The sequence below is a fragment of the Ursus arctos genome, unplaced genomic scaffold (assembly GCF_023065955.2).
Source record: "Ursus arctos isolate Adak ecotype North America unplaced genomic scaffold, UrsArc2.0 scaffold_22, whole genome shotgun sequence".
NCBI lineage: Eukaryota > Metazoa > Chordata > Mammalia > Carnivora > Ursidae > Ursus > Ursus arctos.
This window is the reverse complement of record NW_026622897.1, coordinates 23,376,500-23,401,022: the sequence shown is the minus strand read 5'-3', so window position 1 is coordinate 23,401,022 and position 24,523 is coordinate 23,376,500. Positions and strand designations below refer to the sequence as shown.

Sequence of the window (24,523 nt, the reverse complement as noted above, 5' to 3'; positions counted from 1 at the left end):
ATATTTCAAAATGGCATAGTTCTTTGGGCACCTGGAACATAGTGCGGCTCCCTCTCTTTGGGGGTATTCAAAGGCGGCTTGCTTAAGCGTGATGGTTCAATTAGGTTTTTAACAACAGCCAAGAATTTTCCTATAAGAAGGTGATAGTAGGAAGAGAGCCCAGGGAGAGGAAATTGAGGGACTCACAAAATGACTGGTTTGTATGGCAAAAGGTGAAACTTTAGTTGGCCTAAAGTTGTGAAATATGGAAATAGGGTAACAATAAATAAATGCAACTGTGAAGGACCTTATATTTTAGGCAGTATTTTGCCATGGTTAAAAATTGGCTTTCTCCTTGGACTGCTTGAGTTAGAATCTCATTTCTGCCATTGTTTCCTGCTTGCCCTTAGGCAAAATTTCATCTCTGTAAGATTCAGTTTCCTCTCTGTATAATGGAGATAATGATAGAGCTTTTCCTATGAATCTCTGTGAGAATTAAATGAGAGCATCCATTGTAAAAAACTTAGCTTGGCACATATTACATGCTCAATGATATAGTTGATTTAAAAAATTATTCAAAGCTAGGGAGTATAAATTTTAAATGTAAATTATAGGATCTGACAGAATTTAAAAGATAGAATGCAGGAAGAACAGCAAAAGGCAGGAGAACCAAGAAAAAGATCTGTTATAATAATAAAGCAATATTATATGCAGTAAATAGAATACATTAGCCAAAATCAACTTATTAAAATATCTTAATTGTTTCATTTCCCAATCTAAATGTTTCATCCCTTGTGTAGTAGTTTTCTGTGGAACAAATAATGTTCTCCCAACCTTCCTTCCAGGGATTTTAACTAACACTATCAAATGAACATAGTTACTAAATCCTGTAAATTCATCAGTCTGCATTATAAAGCAAAGTTCAAATTTCAGCTACTGTACAGTTTCGAATGATTATGAAAAATTTTTAATTTTATACCTCAAACAGTCCTTTCTAGACTGTAGGCCCAGAGTAGCTGTCCATTTGTGTCAGGTATTCGGTGAGGTAACCAGAGAGAGAGTACCCTTCCTTTCTTTCTACTTTTTGAAGAGCTGATAGTATTGAGTCAAAACATTTTTAATGTAAAGCAGTTTTAATGTAAAGATAGGCAGGAAATTAGAAGATTCCTTCTACTCGAAATTGCTTTGACCTTTGCCTTATGTCAGTGTTTTGTTTATTGGATAAAATTTAGAATTAGCGTTAACTATGAAAAGATGGAAGAAACTTTTAAAAGTGAGAAATTGGAGCACTTACAGGCAATTATCATGTTGGAATAAGCATTAACTTTGTATATCCGTTTTTATGTGTGAAATTCAGCTGAACAGCTGTGGGGTTTTGTTTGTTTGTTTGTTTTTGGTTTTCTTAAGTCTGGTATGGTGTTAGGACGAAACAGTTCATCTTAGTGTTGTAACATGACCTAAGCAAGGCTGCTGCGGAAGATCTTAGAGATCTAGTAACGTACGAATTCTTTCACTTACCTAAATGTAACAGGAGGGAGCCCATCTTGATAGTCAGGAACCAGTTGTCCATTTGTCTCGTTTAGATGTGAATATAAGTAAATATGTCCTCATCACTTTTTGTAGTAGGTTAATCTTTGCCCCTTATAATTTTGATTTACAAATTTTATTTTGCTCATGAAAACTAAGACATTCTCATTTTTTTTGTGACTTTGTTTTGATGGGATACTCCTGGTTTAATCCATGTCTTTAAAAATTCTCTTTAGTGCCCCAGGTTCTTCAGAGCTGTACAGCGTTCATTGAGAGATATGGCATTGTGGATGGAATATATCGTCTCTCTGGCGTTGCCTCTAATATTCAGAGACTACGGTAAAACCTTATTTGGCATTTTCTTTTTCATTCCTATTGTAATTTATTAAAATGAAATGATTTCAAAATTAAGTCACATTGATAGCCCTAATTTACAGTTTAGATAAAGTGGGAAATAATATCTGTAGTGTTCTCTGTAAATGTACTCCTGAATGCCATTTCTTCATCTGTCAGAAAACCATGTCCCCTTAACCTCTTCAGTACTTGTGTTTTGCTTCATTGTAGTATTTGAAGATTTTAGCAGATTTCGAAGTTTGAATCCATGAAGACAATGAGAGATGAACATTTACATTATAATAGGATTATTCCTTAGTTCTTAATTAAAATCGACAAGTGAAATGTTCTGTTGAACCACCCTTGCAACCCATGAATAAATCCCACTTGATCCAGGGTGAATGATTTTCTTAATGTCCTGTCGGATTGATTTTACTAGTGTTTTATTGAGATTTTTTTGCTTCTATGTTCATCAGAGATATTGGCTTATAGTTCTCTTTTTTAGTGGATTCTTTATCTGGTTTTAAAATCCTGGTAATGCTGGCCTCATAGAATGAGCTTGGAAGTTGTCCTTCCTTTTCTGTTTTTTGGAATAGTTTGAGAAGAATAAGTATTAACTCTTCTCTAAATGTTGGTAGAATTCACCCTTGAAGCCATCTGGTCCTGGATGTTGTTTGTTGGGAGATTTTTTTTATTGCAATTTCAATTTCTTCGCTGGTTCAAGTCTGTTCAAGTTTTCTTTCTTCCTGTTTCAGTTTTGGTAGTTTATATGCTTCCAGGAATTTATCCATTTCTTCCACGTTGTCCAGATTGTTGGTATATAGTTTTTTATAGTATTCTCTTACAATTGTCTGCATTTCCATGGTGAAACTTCTTCTAATCTCCTTTAACCCCAATGCTGTAGCATATGCTCGAGTGTGTATGTGTTACGTGTTCTACATTTATTTTTGCTTAATCTCTCAGATTCTAGTCTATTCTTAATACGTTATTATACTTTATTTTTCACTGTGGTGCATGGTAATTGCCATTATTCCATGCAGATGTTAGTATTCTCATTGACCACAGAGCTCATCTCTATTTTCAGGAATACATGTTTGGAAAATACTTAAATTGATTCTTGTGCTAAGGACACTGTCAGTCTTTAGTTTCAGATGCAGCAGTTCTCATATTCACTTTGTCCACATATACTAATCCTCTAGGTTGATAAGTAGTCCCATGCCTGTAGATTAATATTAATTAACCTCCTGGAGAAGGAGCCTAACCTGCCTTAGTATTCCAAGCACAACTTTCATTTCACTCACTTTACACTATAGATTTTGCTGGCTGTTAAAATTTGGTTAGCTAGAAATTGCTTTATATTACTTCTGGCTTCCTTTACCTTTCTTGAACTATACTTCTTGTACCTGAGGGATTTCTGTAGAGAGATGCTCATGGACCAGCTGCCATTCAGCCCTAGTTTGCAGAATTGCCAAAATATTGGCTATTCAAACCATTAGAAATTAGGAGTTCTGTTTTCAGATCTGCGTGTCAAGAGCTGCTCATCCATATGCATTTCAGAGATCGTTATCCATTTTAATATTAGAGCTATGCCCATAATTTCCATTTAGAAAAACATTTGTCTTGTGACCAGACACCCAGTTACTGCTGAAGTCCAAATATAACTTACATAAAATACAATCATTTGAATAAAACATTAACTCTGCTTTCTGTTTTAAGTCATATATTTGCTTTTTCTTCAATAAAATAGTTTTGTTTCTCTCGTCTTTGTTAGCCATGAATTTGACTCTGAACATGTCCCCGACCTGACGAAAGAACCTTATGTTCAGGACATCCATTCCGTGGGCTCCCTCTGTAAGCTGTATTTTCGAGAGCTCCCAAACCCTCTGCTCACCTACCAGCTGTATGAGAAATTTTCTGTGAGTAAAGTCACTTTTAATCAAATTCTCTTTGGAGTTTTGCTGAGAGTGTATTCGAAACGTGTAAAGATTGGTTTGGTCATGTAAGAAATAGTTCTGTAACTAAAATCTCTCCTTTAAAGAAAACAAAAAAGCAGTTATTGCTAGCTAGTCCATAGTCTTCACTGTTTTCACATTTTCTTTCTTTTAGTTTCTAACTTTGATCCACTAATCTTATCGCCCTTAATATTGGTTACCATAAAGTTTTAAAAAGTTATCTTTTAATAGATTTCAATGTCCACATAGTATGGAAACAAAGTTTACTTTCTTGATATGCTGTGTTGCCTTGTTGTTCAACATCAAAGAGTAGAGTGAAAACTGAATTGTAAGTGAAGAACTTTCTTTTTTACCAACAAAGCCTACTGGTTTATTTCACATTATGATTGTTGCAGGATGCTGTTTCAGCAGCAACAGATGAAGAAAGGCTGATAAAAATTCATGATGTCATCCAGCAGCTCCCCCCTCCACACTACAGGTAAATCACATGTTGTAAGATAACACCCAAAAGTACAAGTCAGTTGATGTGAAGAGTGGTTTTTTCTTTGGGTTTCGAACTATTTAAATTTCTGTGGAGTTCTATTTAAACTTCCATTTGTTCAGACATTATGTTTATTTGTCATTGTATCCCAAGGCCAGGCACAGTGCTTGACATCTGATAGGCACTTAATAAATGTTGAATTAATGAACGAACAAATGAGCAAATGGATGGTAGACTAAACCAGTTTTGTTGTTTTCTTTGTCTTTTGAGCCACTGAGAAATATTGGGGTATATGATCACAAGTGCGAGTACTTGACTTGTGATTGCTCGAGTCCATACTGTGGACACAGTACTGGATTCCTGTTTACTTGATTCCTTTTTTCCAACCCTCTTTTCTTTTTCAAAAGGTGTCCAAACTACATAGAACCACAAAATCTAACAGGCATCTCAGAATTCTTCTTCAGGAGACTCTCAGATGATCAATAAACCTGTTTTTTGGGTGTTTTTTAGGTTTCGTTCTTATTCATTTATTTTGTTGTTGCTACTTTTAAGACAGTTTAATTTATATGTTAGTTTGGACTCTCAGAAATATTTTTGTTCGTATCTGAGAAGACCAGAATAAAATTGAAGATGACTGCCATTTAGTGAGAGAAAGAAAACAGTATAAACCATGAAGCATGAGAGACTGTGGACTCTGGGAAACAAACTGAGGGCTTCAGAGGGGAGAGTGGTGGGGGAATGGGATAGGCCGGTGATGGGTATTAAGGAGGGCACATATTGCATGGTACACTGGGTGTTATATGCAAATAATGAATCATGGAACATTGCATCAAAAACCGGGGATGTACTGTATGGTGACTAACAAAATAAAAACTATTAAAAAAAGTATAGTAGATGTTTTAGTAATACACAGATTAAATAATATAGTGCTTTCTTTTTCAGAATGGCATTGTTCATATATATATTTTAAAACTCAGCACTATACTTGGCACTAAATCAACACTGAAATTTTTTTTTAATTTAGTTAAGTCATGTCTACACCCAACGTGGGGCTCAAACCCACAATCCTGAGATCAAGAGTCATACAGTCTTCTGACTGAGCCAGCTAGGCACCCCTAAAATTTTTAATGAACATTAAAAATCAGCACTTTTTTTTTTAGTCCACACTATAGCTATAAATCATGATGATCAAAAGCCAGAAGGTAACTTAGCATTGACTCATTGTGCCATTAACGTGTCCTGTCCTAAGAGGAATGTGAGGAAATTAAAGAGGTTCTTAAGGACCCACTGAAGAGAGAAACAGATACAACACAAAAGAGCTTTTGTGAAGGATGCTTAAGAAATTCAGGTATTGAACCCTGAAGAAGAAGGCTTGAGGAGACAGATCTGATAATACACAGTTACTGAAGAATATTTTAAGGAGGAAAAAGGCTTTTTTTTAAGTTACCAGAAAAAGAAACCTAGTGCAGTATAACGAATATTAGCTTTGATAGATCTGAGTTTGAATTTGCAACTTCATCACTTCCTTCGTGACCCCTCCATGCGTTCATCTCCGTATCTGTGGAAAGAATACTAATAATACTTTCTTAAGGGGATTAATTTAAAATGAGATCCAATGTGCGAATGAATCTGGTCCTTAGTATTTTTTTTTTAATATAAAGCATAGCAAGACAGATGATTAAAATTAAGCCAAGACCTCTTGACTTGGTAGTTTAACAGGTGGTACCATGTAAATATATCTTTTTTCTCTAAATTAAGAAAAAAAAGACCAATATAATATAATGTACATAGTTTTAAAAAGTCAAATGGTCTGCATAGTTGCCAGTGAAAAATAGCAGTTTCCTGCCTCACAACTTCCCTTTCTGATTTCTCCTTAGCTTCTGTTTCTGAACAACATGCCTATATTTTTCTTTGATTTCTCATTTTTAGATGTTATTTTTACTTTCCTTTTAAGTAAATGAAATTTAGCTTTCTTTACCCACCCGCCCCAATACCACACAAACACACATTTTCCCTTCTCTCATCTTCACAGTCTGGTTATGTCAGCATTTGGAGTTACATCAGTATTCACTGTCTATATTGTGATAACTTTGTAACCGTTATTTACAACGGCATGTAATTCGTACTAGACTTCTTTTCCTTTCCGGGATAACTGTGTGTGTGTTCGTGGAGCAGTTGCGCATTTTTGGCTTGCTAAGTTTCTGTTCATCACTGGTTTATCTCTGAAACTTTCTCACAGGACTATCTGTGTTCTCCCAGTGCGTTCAGACTTACGAGACAAGCTTTCTTTTTTTTTTTTTGAAAAACATCCCTCCTGGAGCCTTTTCTCCCCCTGCTCAGTCCCTCAGTCCAGGCTGATTGTTCTCTAGGTCTACAATGCTGTCAACTCTTTCCTCTCATTTTGGAAATTCTCTTCATTGCTTCCTGCATGAGTTGCATCCTTCTTTTTGGTATCTCTAGCTGTCACCTCCCTGTTGTGTACCCCCTGCTCTGTAGTAGACATCTTTGGTAGCTTCCTGAGGAAAGCTGTAAGGGAGGTAAGTGTTTTGAGACATTGATATGAAAATGCTCTTATTCTTCTGTTGCATGTGATTGATAACTATAGAATTTTAGTCTGTAATTTTTTCCCATAATTTTGGTAGTATCAGACCTTGTCATCTAAGCAAAAATGCCCCAGTGATATCTGATTCTGGTCTGCCAGTTCTTAACACGACGTATTTTGTTTTGTCTGTATCCTTTCTGGATGCTTTTACACTTAGAACATACCTAGTGTTCAGTTTGTCTTGGAATGGCTTCTTTTTCTTTCTTTGCTGTGGGCACTCCATGGACCTTTTCCATCCAGAACTTCTGAACATTTTTCTTGTTATTATTTCCTCGATGGTTCTCATTGCAACTTAACCTCCAACCTTTTTCTCTCCTCTCTTTCTGGATATATTATAGCTCTTGAACCAACTCTTTCATTTTCTTACCTTCTCTTTGTCAGTTTCCATGTACAGATTTTCTCCAGGCCATTTCTCGATTTGAAAAAAGATGATTTCCAAGAACTCCCTTTCTGGTTCCTCTGAATGCTCCTACTTTATAGCGTCCTTTTCTTATCTCATGGATATAATCTCTTCCCTCTATGAGAATATTACTGATAATTATAGGTTTTGTTTTAAATTGTTCTCTGTTTGTCACAGTATTTTGTTCCTTCCTCATTTGGCAGCTCACCTTTATCAAGACTGCAAAATATTCAACAGATTTCATAGAAGCAAGAAACAAATTCCTTTTTTAAAAGTCATATTTTATAAGTGTGATAACATTTAACTTCATTGTGAATTAAAATAATCTTGCATAAACAGAGGAACACTTAAAATTGGCCTTAGGCAAGCTTAAAATTTAAATGATATTTAGTCAAAGTGGTTTAGGGAGAGAAACCTATAGTCAAAGAAAACTTACAGTGCCTTAGACACCAATCAGTACATTGTACATAGGGAATCAAGAATATTGGTTAATATTGTAGGTGAATTAAGAGAACGTCAGTAAGAAAGATAGATACAGAGAGAATGTATATGCGTGTGTGTGTATATTATATAAAATATAAACTATATAGGAGACAAACGTACTTCACCATATAAGAAATATATACATACATGATATATATACATACATACTCTCTATTATATATATATAATATATACAATATTAACCAATACTCTCAATTCCCTCTGTAAAATATACTGATTGGTGTCTAAGGCACTGTAAGTTTTTTTTTCAAGAAAATATTATTTTTTAATCATGTTTAAATAAAGTATTGATAGCATTTAGCTCATTATGAATTAAAATAACCTTGCATAAACATTACAAAACACTTAAAATTGGCTTTTGGTAAGCTTACAATATATATTGATACATATAACTTTTCTGCTATACTGTGTTTCTCTCTAACTACGTTCATATTTTTCCTACATCATATATATTCTCCTTTATTATATAAATACAGATATTTCTCAATAATATATAGATATTTTCCTTGCTAATTACATAGGTAGCTTCCTATTTATCTATTTAATCTACCCTTTTGAACATTATATACCTTTACCTGCTATTTATTATATATTGTATATCCTACTATATATCCTACTAACATATGTTCTCTCTATATATATACCTCTATATTTATATGGATATATATAGTATTGCCTACTTGATGTATAATCCCTCTAAAACACAGGCTCCTTGAGGTCATCAATTTTGTCTTGTTGATCAGTGTATTCTCAGAACAGAACCTTGCACGTAGTAAATATTCAATAATATTGCATATACATTTTATATATTTTATGCACCATATATTTTATAGCTTGCTGATATATACATATAGAGTATGTATATCCTAATATTATCTTCTGTATTCCTAATATATATTATATCACCTACAGTGCATGCCCACATGTTTTATATGTATTGTTTACTGTACACATATCTCCTACTCTGTATTATATATAATTCCTTGTGATATATCTCCTGCTATATAATGTGTTTTTATATTCTAGCTTCCTCTACATAATTTGAGTGTTAATCTCCTTTAATATATCTTTCCATCCAGACTTTTTAAGATTTTAATATTCACATTTCCTAGTTCCTTAAATGTTCTTGAAAAAACATGATTTTTAATAGCGTTCTCTTATGTGAATGGGCTGTATGTTATTTAACCTTTTCCCTAATTTGCTTATTTCTTAAATTCCACATATGAGTGAAATCATATATTGTCTTTCTCTGACTTACTTCGCCTAGCCTTTTACTCTAGTTCCATGCATATTGTTGCAAATGGCAAGATTTCATTCATTTTATTTATGGCTGAATAATATTCCAGTGTATGTACATAGCACCTCTTCTTTATCCATTCACCCACTGATGGACATTTGTGCTGCTTCCATAATTTGGGCATGGTAAATAATGCTGTAATAAACAGAGGGGTGCATGTAGCCCTTTGGATTAGTGTCTTTGTAGTTTTGGGTAAATACCTAGTAGTTTCATTATTGGACTGTAAGGTAGTTCTAATTCTTAACTTTTTGAGGAGCCTCCATACTGTTTTCTGCAGAGGCTGCACTAGTTTATATTCTATGGTGGGTTTTTTCTCTGTCAGTTTTGAACAATACTATGAGGACCATCCATTTACATGAATCTTTTTGGGAATCTAGATTTTTTTTTTTTTTTTGGATGAAGACCTGAAAGTGGAATTCTTAGAAATCAAAAGGTACTAAAATTTTTTGCTAATATACAACAGTTTCCAAATTGTATTCCATGAGGATTTATGCAGTGTGTACTCTGCTAAATATGGAAATGCTCATTTCATGGGACTCTGACTAAAATTCTCCATGAGCTTTTAAAAACATTTTTACAATTAGATATGTGAATAAAATGCTATCTTTGCTTGTTTTGGTTTACATTTCTTCTAAAATGTATTTCTAAAGTACTTAAGTATTTCCCTTCGTTCATCTACCCCTCGCTTAAAATAATAAAATTTTACATGTTTCTAAACACATTTCTCAAGCTTCCTACCTCTACCTTGTCTCCAGACCAGCCTCACTTCTGTCTATCTGTCTGTCTGCCTGTCTACCTTTCCTATTTAAATGTGTATAGGAGGGACCGGGAGAAGTACCATTTGTACTGTAGGTCAGCCGCAGTAGATGCTGTTGAATGAGAGACTTTGGAGCCAAGCTGACCTTGACTTGAGACAAGCGCTGCTTGTCTGTGTAACCTGAGCTCACCTTGGCTTTCTCCTCCATAAAGTGGGGAATGGTAGCACTGTGCAGGTAGGGCTGTTGTGGGAACTCGATGAGATCCCTGTAGAAAGCCTCCTGAGCAGTGCTTCTAGCTGCTGTCTGCGTTTTCTTCTCAGGTTCATGTTGGGCTCATCCTGGTCTTTGAGGCTCATATGCCGACCACAATTTAACTTTCTTTTCTTTTTTTTTTTTTTTTTTGAAGATTTTATTTATTTATTTGACAGAGAGAGAGAGGCAGCCAGCGAGAGAGGGATCGCAGGCAGGGGGAGTAGGAGAGGGAGAAGCAGGCTCCCAGCGGAGGAGCCCGATGCGGGGCTCGATCCCAGCACTCTGGCATCACGGCCTGAGCCGAAGGCAGACGCTTAATGACTGAGCCACCCAAGTGTCCCACAATTTAACTTTCATTACAAAATTAACTTTCATTCCTGTTGCGAGTAACAGCTTTAAATTTCTGTCTCCTATATATTGTCCATAATAGTTTCAATCCCTATACACGTAGGTAGGGACACTTTGAGAGATGCAGGAACTGCTAGGTATTACCTCTGTGTGTTTATCTGATTTAACTTGCATTTAAGCTGATCATGCTTTCTTCCCAAAAATGTTCTGCCCTGTTATTTAATACCCACCCCCTCTCTCTCCATATATACGTATGTACATATGTACATACATGTATGTGTGCGTTTGTGTGTGTTTGTGTACACAGTTGCTCAGCTGTTCTCTCCCGTTGGTGCCCACTGCAGTTTTTCTTTTAACCTTTTAGGCCTGTGAAATACTGTTTTCTTCTATAAAAGAAAAGTTCAAATCCCCTTCTGTTAGTGTGTCTGCTGCAAGTAGAGTAACATAACTTCATGATATTATTTGTCTAGAAACGAGCTTTTATGGAGGATTTACTTCACTGGTGTCTTTGAAACTAGATGTCTGACAGCCAGGAGCAAATATTCCTAAAGATTTTTAAAAACTAAGACCTGTCAGAAATGTTAATTTCTTGGGGCGCCTGGGTGGCACAGCGGTTAAGTGTCTGCCTTCGGCTCAGGGCGTGGTCCCGGAGTTCTGGGATCGAGTCCCACATCAGGCTCCTCCGCTATGAGCCTGCTTCTTCCTCTCCCACTCCCCCTGCTTGTGTTCCCTCTCTCACTGGCTGTCTCTATCTCTGTCAAATAAATAAATAAAATCTTTAAAAAAAAATGTTAATTTCTTACTGCATCTACCTTAGACTTTTTTTCTTAGAGTTCTGTAGATACGATTACTGTACATAGAATATAGAATTTGTAATATTCTCCTGACACTTCTGTGGTAATAATATTCAGACCTGACTATTATTATTCAGACCTGAATATCGGAAGCAACAAAGAATTTTGTTGGAGTTTGTATGGTTTCCTTTTCTATTTTTCCATTGAAATCTTAAAAATTAATTAGAAGGCCTTTTATGCTTTATACTGCTACATATGGTTTCTTTTCGTTAATATGTTATATTGCATTTTCCAGAACGCTGGAGTTCCTGATGAGACACTTGTCTCTGCTAGCTGACTATTGTTCCATCACAAATATGCATGCAAAAAACCTAGCAATTGTTTGGGCTCCAAACCTGTTAAGGTAAGTTGTATTTGACTTACGACCTTAAGTAGAACTAGTCATCTTAAATCAAAGTCTAATTCATCAGTGTTCCTTAAGGACAGTTCTTAAAAGTAAAACTCACCTGCTGTTTTTATGAGCATCTCCCTAAAAGAGGCAAGTGGGGCTTAGCCGAAGCACTAAAAGTATGCTTTCTTCCTCTGTCTGTGGTTTACACATTTAAGAAAAATAATGCCCTTTAAGGCTGCTGTGTTTGGGATTCTCTGACGGTAATGTTGGTTACCCTACAGATCAAAACAGATAGAGTCTGCCTGCTTTAGTGGGACAGCAGCTTTCATGGAAGTGAGAATTCAGTCTGTGGTCGTTGAGTTCATCCTGAATCATGTAGACGTCCTCTTCAGTGGGAAAATCAGTGCTGTCATTCAGGATGGGGCAGGTATGGCTCACACGAATTTTGTTTACAAGGCACATGTATAAACTTCTAAAAGCATGAAAAACTGCATTTCTTATCACAATGGAATAAATCTGTCTTTGGTAGACAGCAGGTAATTTATGTGCCCTTCTCAAAATGCATGGTTTAACAGTTGTTTTGTGTGTGTATGGTATTTAGTGAATACTACGTGTTAGAACTATTATGCTCTAAGTTTGTGACACATTAAAAAATACATCATGTCACCTGTTATTGATGCATACAAAGTTATAATATGGAATAGGGAAAGAAAAAATTTTTCCAAAGGTAAGATATCTGAGTGATACCAGGCCTTGCTTGGTATCTTTTAAGAAAGGAAAATAGTTAAATTACTTAAGGAATTTAAAAAAAAAAAACAACATATATATATATATATATAGATGTCATTGTTAACAACCCGGTATGTCACCTTCTTTTCCTCACTCAGTATAAAGCCCTATTGTTTTTGCCATTTAAAAGACTTAATGAAGAAAATTTAAAACAGCACAGATATGTAGATAGATGGAGATTGATGTACACACACACAGATTTATATTTTTTACCTGTGCCAAAAATCTTAACTCTTTTCATTGCTTTTCTTTCTTTCCAAAGCTTCTCTATCAAGACCCAAGTCCCTACTGGTTTCCTCTCCATCCACCAAGCTGCTGACATTGGAGGAAGCCCAGGCACGAACGCAGGCTCAGGTCAACTCTCCAATTGTGACTGAAAATAAATATATCGAAGTAGGAGAAGGACCTGCTGCACTTCAGGGAAAGTTTCATACCATAATTGAGTTCCCACTTGAAAGGTAAAATTCATTAAATCCTCTTCAGTGATATGATTCTCATGGTCAGGTGTTCTTTTCTTTTCTTTTCTTTTCTTTTCTTTTCTTTTCTTTTCCTTTCTTTTCTTTCTTTTCTTTTTTCTATTTTTATTGTTATAGTCTAATACTACTATATTGATTTTGGGCTAGTCCCAGAAAAACCAATTCATTTGATTATAGAATGATACAGATGATTTTTGAAAAGCATTACAAAATCATTTCATTTTAAAGAAGATGAAAGTTAATTATAGAGGGCAAATTGTTGGGAAAAATAATATGCTTCCACTATATAGGATGTGGTTTTTCTCTCTGAGGTATGTTGTCTAGAAATTTATTTAGAAATAAACTGGGGGCATCTAGGTGGCTCAGTTGGTTAAGCATCTGACTTCAACTCAGGTCATGATCTCGGGGTCCTGGGATCGAGTCCTGTGTTGGGCTCCACACTCAGCAGGGAGTCTGCTTGTCCCTGTGCCTCTCCCCTGCTCATACTTTCTTTCTCTCTCTCTCCCCCACCCACCTCTCTCTCATTCAAATAAAAAAAATTCTAAAAAGAAAGAAGTTGGATTGGAATAGCTTACTCAGGAAATAAAGAATGGATAATGACTTGTTTGACATTGGCTCCACATTAAGTTTAGAATGGACCAGTACTTCTCATAGTGCTATCTCCCAACCAGCATCAAGAGATGAGTGCATAATACTCCAGTGTGTGTGTGTGTGTGTGTGTGTGTGTGTGTGTGTACACCACAACTTCTTTATGCGTTCATCTCTTGATGGACACTTAGGCTGCTTCCATATCTTGGCTATTAGAGATAATGCTGCAGTAAACATAAGGGTGCATATAGCTTTCAAATTAATGTTTTTGCCTTGTTTGGGTAAATACCCAGAAGTGGAACTACTGGATATATGGGAGCTCTATTTTTAATTTTTTTTTTAAAGATTTTATTTTTTATTTTATTCGACAGAGATAGAGACAGCTAGCGAGAGAGGGAACACAAGCAGGGGGAGTGGGAGAGGAAGAAGCAGGCTCCTAGCGGAGGAGCCTGATGTGGGCCTCGATCCCATAACGCCAGGATCACGCCCTGAGCCGAAGGCAGACGCTTAACCGCTGTGCCACCCAGGCGCCCCTATTTTTAATTTTTTGAGCAACTTCCACACTGTTTTCTCTGGTGGCTGCACTAACTTACATTCCCACCGGCAGTGCACGAGGGTTCCCTTTTCTCCCCTGCCTTGCCAGCACTGGTTGTTTCTTCTCTTTTTCGTGTTAGTCATTCTGACTGCTGTGAGGTGGTATCTCATTGTGGTTTTAATTTACGTTTCCATGATGATGAGTGATGTTGAGCATCTTTTCATGTGTCTTTTGGCCATCTGGATGTCTTTTTTGGAAAAATGTCTGTTCAGGTCCTCTGCCTCAATCAGATTATCTTTTTGGTGTTGAGTTGTGTGAGTTTTTATATATTTTGGATATTAATCCCTTATTGGATATGTCATTTGCAAATATCTTCTTCCACTCAGTAGGTTATCTTTTGCCTTGTAGATGGCTTCCTTTGCTATGCAAGTTTTTTAGTTTGATGTAGTCTCAATTGCTTATTTTTGCTTTTCATGCCCTTGCCTAAGGAAGCAGATTCAGAAAAATATTGCCAAGGCTTGTGTCCGAGAGATTACTGCGTATATTTTCTTTTAGGAGTTTTGTAGTTTCAGGCCTTACATTTAGGTCTTTATTCTGAGTTTATTTTGTGTATGGTATAAGAAAGTGGTCTAATTTAAGTCTTTTACATGTAGCTTTCTGGTTTTCCCAACATATTTACTGAAGAAACTGTCTTTTCCCTGTTGCATATTCTTGCCACCTTTGTCATAGATGAATCAACCATATAAGCATAAGTTTATTTCTGGGCTGTCTTCTTCTGTTCCGTTAAACTATGTTTCTTTTGGTGCCAGTACCATACAGTTTCATGTACAGTGGAGTTTGACATCCGGGAGTGTGATACCTCCAGCTTTGTTCTTCCTCAAGATTGCTGTGGCTGTTCAAGGTCTTTTGTGCTTCCTTACAAAGTTAGGATTTTTTTTTTCTAGTTCTATGAAAAATACTATTCATATTGTGATGGGGATTGCATTCAATCTGTAGATTACTTTAGGTCGTATGGACATTTTAACAGTATTAATTCTTCCAATCATAAACATGGTGTACCTTTCCCTTTATTTGTGTCATCTTTAATTTCTTTCATTAATGTCTTGTAATTTTCAGAGTACAGGTGTTTCATGTCTTTGGTAAATTTATTCCCAGGTATTTTATTCTTTTTGATGCAATTGTAAATGGAATTGTTTTCTTAATTTCTTTTTCTGCCAGTTTTTTTAGTAGTGTAAAAAATACAAAATATTTCTGTGTATTAATTTGGTATCTGCAACTTACCGAATTCATTCATTAGTTCTACTAGTTTTTTTGGTGGAATCTAGGATTTTCTATATATAGTTTCTTGTCATCTACAAATAGTGACAGTTTTACTTCTTCCTTGCCAATTTGGATGCCTATTATTATTATTATTTTTTTTTTTTTGTCTGATTGCTGTAGCTAGGACTTCCAGTATTATGTTGAGTTAAAGTGGCAAGAGTGCGTCCTTGTCTTGTTCCTGATCTTAGAGGACAGGTTTTCAGCCTTGCACCATTGAGTGTGGTACTATCTGTGGGTTTGCCATATATGGCCTTTATTATGATGAGGTATGTTCCCTCTAAACCCACTTTCTTGAGAATTTTTATTGCGAACAGATGTTGAATTTTGTCAAATGCTTTTTCTCATCTGTTGAGATGTTCCTGTGGTTTTTATTCTTCATTTTGTTAATGCGGTGTCCCGTGTTGATTTGTGGAGATTGAACCATCTTCCCATCCCTGAAATAAATCTCACTTGATCTTGGTGAATGATCCTTTTAATGTGTTGTTGAACTCAGTTTGCTAATATTTTACTGAGGGTTTTTCTTCCATGGTCATCAGGGATATTGGTCTATAATTTTCTTTGTTTTGTAGTGGTTTTGGTTTTAGTATTGAGGTAATGCTGGCCTCATAGAATAGATTTGGAAACATTCCTTCCTCTTTTTTTTTTTTTTTTGGAATAGTTTGAGAAGGATAGGTATTAGGTATTTCTTGATTTTTTGATCAAAGATCTATTTATTAATGTAAGTAGAGTGTTAAAAGTCCCTTACTATTGTATTACTGTCAATTTCTCCCTTTATGTTTGTTAATATTTGCTTATAGGTGTTCCTGTATTGGTTACATAGCTATTTACAATTGTTACAGCATCTAGTTGGATTAATTCCTTTATTATTACGTAATGCCCTCTTTGTTTCTTGTTACAGTCATTGTTTTAAAGTCTGTTTTGTCTGATGTAAGTGTTGCTACCCCAGCTTTTTTTGGGGGGCTTCCATTTGCATGGGTTATCTTTTTCCATTTTTTCACTTTCAGTCTGTATGTGTCTTACATGTGAAATGACTGTCTTGTAGGCAGCAAGACTGTCTTGTAGGTCTTGTTTTTTATCCATTCAATCACCCTATGTCTTTTGATTGGAGCATTTAGTCTATTTACATTTAAAGTAGTTATTGGTAGGCATGTACTTATTGCCATTTTGTTAATTGTTTTCTGGTTATTTTAGTAGTTCTCGTTGTTCTTCTCTTGCTCTTTTCTCTTGTGATTTAATGACTGTCTTCATGTTATGCTTGGATCCTTTTCTCTTTGTGTGTGTATCTATTACAGGATTTTGGTTTGTAGTCACTATGAGGTTCATATATAACATCCTATGTATATAGTAGTTTATACTGAGTTGATGGTCACTTAAGTTCAAATGCATCCTGAAAGCACTGCGTTTTTACTCCCTTCTCTCCATTTTATGTATGTGACATCATATTTTACATCTTTTTATTTGTGAGTCCCTTAACTAATTTTTTAGATATAGTTGATTTTTCTACTTTTTTAACCTTCATACTAGCTTAATTTTTTAAAAGATTTTATTTGAGAGCGCATGTGTGTGTGCGCATGCGCGAGAGAGAGCATGCTTGCGAACAAGGGGAGAGGCAGAGAGAGAGGGAGAGGAAGAAGCAGACTCCCCACTGAGCAGGGAGCCTGATGCGTGTGGGACTTGATCCCAGGATCCTGGGATCATGACCTGAGCCAAAGGCAGATGCTTAACTGATGGAGCCACTCAGGTGCCCCATACTAGCTTTTTATAAATGATTGGTCTACTATCTTTATGTTTGCTTTTACCCATGAGATTTTTCCTTTAATAATTTCTGTTCTAGTTATAGCCTTTTCTTTCCGATTCAAAAAAATCCCTTTATCATTTCTTGTCCGGCTGGTTTAAGTGATAAAGTCTTAGAACTTTTGTTTGTCTAGGAAACTCTTTATCTCTCCTTCAGTTCTGATTGATAGCCATGCCAGGTAGAATATTTTTGGCTGTAGATTTTTTTCTCTTTCAGCACTTTGAATATATCATTTCACTTCTTTCTGGCCTAAAAAGTGTCTGCTAAAAAATTTTCAGCTGATAGCCTCATGGGGTTTCCCTGGTATGTAACTATTTGTTTTTCCTTTGCTGCTTTTAAGGTTCTCTCCTTATTTTTAATTTCTCACATTTTAATTATAATGTGTCTTGGTGTGGACCACCTTGGGTTCATCCTTTGGGGGCCTTTTTATGTTTCCCTAACCACCTCGATACCTGTTTTATTCCCTGGGTTTAGGGAAGTTTTCAGCTATTATTTCGTCAAATAAGTTTTCTGCCCCTGCCCTCTTTTCTCCTTTTGGGATTCCCATAATGCAAATGTTAGTATGCTCAATGTTTCCCAGAAGTCCCTTTACCTATCATCATTTTTTTAAATTCTTTTTTTTTTTCTTTTTTCTTTTCAGCTTGGGTGCTTTGTACTCCCCTGTCTTCCAGATTGCTGATCCATTCTTCTGCATCCTCTCACCTGCTGTTGATTCCCTCTAGTGTATTTTTCATTTCAGTTATTCTGTTTTTCAGCTCTGTTGGTTCTTTTGAAAATTTTTTTATCTGTTGAAGTTCTCACTGAGTCCATTCTCCTTCAAAGTCCAGTGAGCATCTTTGACCATTACTTTGAACAGGCAAATTGCTTATATCAGGCAAATTGCTTATCTCTGTTTTGTTTAGTTCTTTTTCTGAGGCTTTGTCCTGTTACCTCATCTGGAGCATATTCCTCCATCTCCTCATTTTCTTTTCTGTGTATTAGGTAGTGGGGCCCAGTTGCGCAGTCCCTCCTGGTCACCAGAACCAGGTGCTCTTGGGGTGTTCCCTGTGCGGGCTGTGTGTGCTCTCCTGTTATAACTGGGCTGGGACTGCTGTGGGTGTGCTGGTGGGTGGGTAAGGCTCAGTCCAGCTGCCTGCAATGACCAGCCATGGCCACTAGGGCACACTGTGGGCACAGCAGGAATTCAGTGCAGTGGTCTGAGAGGCCTGGCTGTAGCTGCTGCTGGATTGCTGATGGGTGGGGCCAGCCCTCACTGCACCTGCTGCTGGTGTGCTGGTGGGCCAGGCTGGCTACCTCCTTCCCTGGGGCAGGAGTTGCCTTGAATGGGGTCCATCCTGACCAAGGCTCCCTGCTAGGTATAGCAGGAGCCACTTTGCAGGGGCACTTACAGGGACAGGTGGGTTGAATGGGGCTGGTCTGAAGGGGGCACTGACATGGGGCAAATGGTGCTAGCAAGGTAGATGGATAGTGTCAGAACTGGCTCTGTCCGTGTTGGGCCAGCTAGGCTGAAGGAGGGCAAGAAAAATGATGCCTACCAGCCTTTCCATGATTTCTTTAAAAATGTGTTTATAGAGTAGCAGTCAAGAGAGCAGATACTCAGATATGGATATACCTGGGTTCCAACCCTGACTCCATCATTTACTAGTTTTTTAACATCAAGGAAGTTACTTAAACTTAGTGTCATAATTTCCTCAGCTGTAAAATGAGAATAATAGTACCTACCTTGTATAGTTATTTTTATTTTAAATGAGCTACTACATAAGGCAGTTAGCACAGTGCCTGGCGTTCGTTATGTTAGTTATTATTTGTAATACTTTTTTTCCTTTTTGGTTTACTTCTGTTTACTCACACACAAAACCATTTTCTTTAACTCTTTTATTTTGGAGTTTTAATAATTCCTGCTTCCAAATATTTCTTATTCTTACTTATTTCATTGACTGTGAGGTTAGAGCTAAATATAAAAATATGTATACAAATTATCTTTGTGACTAGTTATTAATATTAAAATCTATACATTTTATTTCCATGTCATGCTTTAGCTGCACAGTTTAGCTGCACTGTGTAGAGTGTGCTGTATACACACAACACATGTAGGTGTGCTACATATATGCAGTGGATGTGCATGCTACATACATGACACACAGTGGATGTGTGCTATACAATGACCTATACAGTGGGTGTGTGCTACATACATGACCTACAGTGGGTGTGTGCTATATACATGACATATGTAGTGGACGTGTGCTATATACATGACACATACAGTGGGTGTGTGCTATATACATGACACATACAGTGGATGCATGTGCTACATACATGGCATATACAGTGGACACGTGCTACACATATGTACATATACAGTGGATGTGCGCTACATACATGGTGTATACAGTGGACGAGTGTGCTACACATATGCACATATACAGTGGATGCATGTGCTACATACATGGCATATACAGTGGATGCATGTGCTACATACATGACCTATACAGTGGGTGTGTGCTATATACATGACACATACAGTGGATACGTGTGCTACATACATGGCGTATACAGTGGACACGTGCTACACATATGCACATATACAATGGATGTGCACTACATACATGGCGTATACAGTGGACAAGTATACTACACATATGCACATATACAGTGGATGCATGTGCTACATACATGGCATATACAGTGGACACGTGCTACACATATGCACATATACAGTGGATGTGTGCTACATACATGATGTATACAGTGGATGTGTGCTACATACATGGCATATACAGTGGGTGTGTGCTATATACATGACCTATACAGTGGGTGTGTGCTATATACATGACACATACAGTGGATGCATGTGCTGCATACATGGCGTATACAGTGGACACGTGCCACACATATGCACATATACAATGGATGTGTGCTACATGCATGGCGTATACAGTGAACGAGTGTGCTACACATATGCACATATAGAGTGGATGCATGTACTACATACATGGCATATACAGTGGACACATGTGCCACACATATGCAGTGGGTGCATGTGCTACATACATGGTGTATACAGTGGACACATGTGCTACACATATGCACATATACAGTGGACGCGTGTGCTACATACATGGCATATACAGTGGACACATGTGCTACACATATGCACATATAGAGTGGACGCATGTGCTACATACATGGCGTATACAGTGGACACATGTGCTACACATATGCACATATAGAGTGGATGCATGTGCTACATACATGGCGTATACAGTGGACACATGTGCTACACATGCACATAGAGTGGATGCATGTGCTACATCCATGGTGTATATAGTGGACACATGTGCTACACATATGCACATATACAGTGGATGCATGTGCTACATACATGGCATATACAGTGGACACGTGCTACACATATGCACATATACAGTGGATGCATGTGCTACACATATGCACATATACAGTGGATGTGTGCTACATACATGATGTATACAGTGGATGTGTGCTATACACGTGACGTATACAGTGGATGCATGTGCTACGTGTATGCACATATACAGTAGATGTGTGCTACAAATGTGACATATACAGTGGATGCATGTGCTACACATATACAGTGGATGTGTGCTACATACATGATGTATACAGTGGATGTGTGCTATATACATGGCGTATACAGTGGATGCATGTGCTACACATATGCACATATACAGTGGATGTGTGTATACACAGGTACTATTTCAGCTGTGCCCTCTCTAGGCTGTTTGGTTCTTTCCATCATTTGTTTATTTCCTATAAATAAAGACAGCCCCTTGGATATCTTAATACAGATTACTTTCTCTCTCACAGGAGAAGGCCTCAAAATAAAATGAAAAAATCTCCTGTGGGCAGCTGGCGTTCCTTTTTCAACTTGGGGAAATCGTCGTCTGTTTCTAAGCGGAAGTTGCAGCGGAACGAGAGTGAGCCTTCCGAGATGAAAGCCATGGCTCTGAAAGGTTGGTGCCCCCTGCCCTCCTGTGCTGCCAGGAGAGCAGCTGGTGTGGCCGGTCCGCACGCCTCGTCCCACCACAATGGCTGTCGTCCCACTGCACACAGGTGCCCGGTATATTGTGTCTGTGCGTCAGCATGGTGTGTCCACAGCCGTGGTGCTACACATGAATTGTCTTCTTCTACCTATTCTTCATCCCCAAACACATACATAAATATGTGGGGAATATGTGGAAGTACCCAGTTTCTTGTGGAAACTGTAGATTGTATAAAGTGTGAATGTAGTTAAAATTAATAACGTAGTTTGTATATTGTTAATAAAAAATAACTGCTATGGTGTTTACATTTATTAATCTGTATTTTTACAGATTTAAAATGTGACAAAACCATGTTTTAACATGCATTATAAGTTTATAACTCTTATAACCAAGGAATCTTGTGTTTTTATTGGATGACGCATTGATGAGAGTATCTTATTGGATCAAATACATCTATTACTGTTGTTGCAAATACTACTCTTAAAAAATAGTTTAAAAACCGTGGTCTACCAATATTAACAACGTCTGAATCTACGAAGGATAGTAGTGCTTGAATGTTAGAAATATAATGTTCAGTTCATTTAATTCATCATTCATTCAATTTGCCATCAGGTACTAAGCATGTGCTAAATATTTTGATGATAACCTCTCAGATAGAAAATTAAGACACTGCCCCTGCCTTCAGAGACTTACTTGGGAAGTCATATGTGTAAGAAAATAAATTTCATGCAGAATCATAGCAACTGAAATAGATATTTGTGTGATGCATTTATGCTAGGACTTGTCAGTTCCTATGGGGAAGAGGGCTAGTGGTCAGAAATCTACCCTTTGACTTGGGTTTTGAAAGATAAGCAGGGATTCACGTGATTACTGAGAGACTGAGAAGGGTGTTTCAGGAAATGGGAGCAAAGTGTGTGCTCATGTGTGAAGCAGGAAGCTTGGCTGGGTGTATCATGGTTCAAAAAGAGGTTTAGGTCATCAGGGGCCTTATGTGCTTGCCAAAGAGTTTTGGTTTTGTCCTGTGTTCTTTTGGGGGTTATCCCATGGCTTTAATATGTAACACAGTTATGTTTAGGGTTTAGAGAGATGACTTCAGCAGCAGTACAGGGAATATATGGGGAGAGATAAGCCTGGAGACTGGACAGTAATTAGGAGACAGCTACAGGTGGACAACCAAGAAACCGTGAGTGTCTGGGATAAGCAGTGGCAGAAGTGGGAAATAGATTCGAGAGATATTTAGGAGGCAGAATCTACAAGGCTGGGTGAACAAATGATTGTGAAGGATGAGAGAAAAAGAGGAGCAAAGATAATTTTCAGGTTCTGATTAAATGATTAGGGAGATGGCAGTGCCATTATTCATGTAGGGAATAGCAGTTTGGGAAAGAAAAGCGATGTGTTTACTTCAGACATAGGTGGACATGCCCAAGAGATGATTAGTAGTATGGGTCTGGAATTCAATAAAGGGGTTTAATATAACTAGAAATACAGATTTAGAAGTCATCAACAAACACTCAAGGGTGAAAACCCTAGAGAGAGAGTTTATGGAAGAGCCTGTTGACTGAAAGAAGCAGGTTGGGAGCTGAATCCAGAGAAAAGCAGTGTTGAAAAGACTGGAAAAGGCAGAGTTGTCATGAAAGTAAGAAGAAATGATTAAAAGATTGGCAAAGAACAAAAAAGATGAGCAGTGTCCCCAGAAATAACGAAGAAGGGGTTTAAAGAGAAAGCATCGCCAGTGTTGAGCACAGCCAAGAGGTAAATGAGGACGATACTTAACAAATAAGATCCAGTGTATGTAATCAAGGCATGGTGTTAGTTTCCTAGGACTGCCATAACAGATGGCCACAAATTGGGTGACTTAAAACAACAAATTTATTTCCTCACAGTTCTGTAGGCTAAAAGTCTGAAATCATGGTGTCAGCAAGGCCATATTCCCTCCAAAGGATCCGGGGAGGAATCCTTCCTTGCCTCTTCCAGCTCCTGGTGGCTCCTGGCATTCCCCGGCTTGTAGTGGCATCACCCCAGTCTCTTTACCTGGCCTTCTCTATCTCTCTGGGTCCTCTATGCTGAAAAGGACACCAGTGAGTGGATTTAGGGCTCACCCTAAATCGAGTGTGATATCATTGTAAGCCATGATGCTGGTCTTCAGAAAATAAAAAAAGATGTTCAAAGTTCATCTCTATTTTCAAGTTGATAGTCCTTTAGAAAACAGATTTTTCACATAGGAAGCCATGTGAAAACAATACAGCATCTTATATAATATGCTGCTTACATTGACTATGATTGTCAAAATGTACAGCTAATCACCCTTGAAAGTTTAAATATGTGTAGAGAAAAACACTGTTCGTCTTCTCTACATATGTGGCACTGGATAAAACTTGACACTATTTGGTTTCGATTCTTCAGGTGGCAGGGCCGAAGGAACCCTCCGTTCAGCTAAAAGTGAAGAATCTCTGACTTCTCTCCATGCAGTTGATGGTAAGGACACACCAACTGAGTATATTTACTAAATGTATATTTACTAAATAGGCTACAGACAATCATTCCCGAACAGTACTCATATCTATTTGGCATAGTCCACCGTTGTCTTCATATGGTACCAGTCTCTAATTTCTTCACTGGTGACATGATTGCAAGAGTGTGCATAAAAATAGGTAAAATGTTTTCAGTTAACCATTTATATTTATTAATGCCCAGTGGGAAATGATGTTATTAGTATTTCTTTCTTTAGATTTCATGAAAGCACGATTTTACAAAGTATAAAATTAAGCAGTTTTGATATTCACATCAGTAGTCTTTTGTCTTGTAAATGGCTTAACCTGACATTAAATTTCATAGACCACATTGATTATAAGCAGTCCCTATTATCTGAAGATATGATCCTCCATACAAGGAGAAGAAAACTTGGAAGAGAATCCTCTTAAAATGGGGACCAAAATTTTAGTAGAGAATACAGAAAGGTTCGAGTGCAACTTGACAAACAAAACTAAAAGTTATGAAAATAAGGTTTTTTAACCCCTACTTAGCAAAAGTCAGGTTATAGTTGTAATTATGTACTAATTTTTAGAATGAACAAAGGATGACTTCAGTTGGAAGGAGATCTAACTTTTTTGACAAAAACCTTGTCATCATAGTGAACAAGACATCCTTCACTTTATGTTTGGCTTATGCAGCAGGATTGTAAAAAAGGCCCTTTCTACAAAAATAACCAGGATCTACATTGATTTCCCACGGGATTTTCTTAATCTGTTTATATTGGGATCAGTTTTTGTTTTTGTTTTTTTTTTTTGGTTTTGTTTTGTTTTGTTTTATTTTGAAGTATCCTGGGGTGTCATCGTCCTGGTCAACTTTCTCATCTTCATTTATTAACTCTTCTGACTGCC

At 37.1% G+C, this 24,523-nt stretch overlaps 1 protein-coding gene across 8 annotated transcripts in view; it reads left to right on the top strand.

The window, feature by feature from the left end:
* Window positions 1–24,523, top strand: part of ARHGAP32 (Rho GTPase activating protein 32) — a 287,685-nt gene that overhangs the window by 251,847 nt on the left and 11,315 nt on the right. For all 8 annotated transcript variants that reach the window (XM_057317021.1, XM_057317022.1, XM_057317023.1 and 5 more), the window contains 8 exons: window positions 1,743–1,845; window positions 3,611–3,755; window positions 4,187–4,269; window positions 11,523–11,630; window positions 11,900–12,045; window positions 12,670–12,865; window positions 20,968–21,113; window positions 23,547–23,618. In XM_057317021.1, the coding sequence (XP_057173004.1) occupies window positions 1,743–1,845; window positions 3,611–3,755; window positions 4,187–4,269; window positions 11,523–11,630; window positions 11,900–12,045; window positions 12,670–12,865; window positions 20,968–21,113; window positions 23,547–23,618 (999 nt within the window). The remainder of the gene's footprint in view (window positions 1–1,742; window positions 1,846–3,610; window positions 3,756–4,186; window positions 4,270–11,522; window positions 11,631–11,899; window positions 12,046–12,669; window positions 12,866–20,967; window positions 21,114–23,546; window positions 23,619–24,523) is intronic.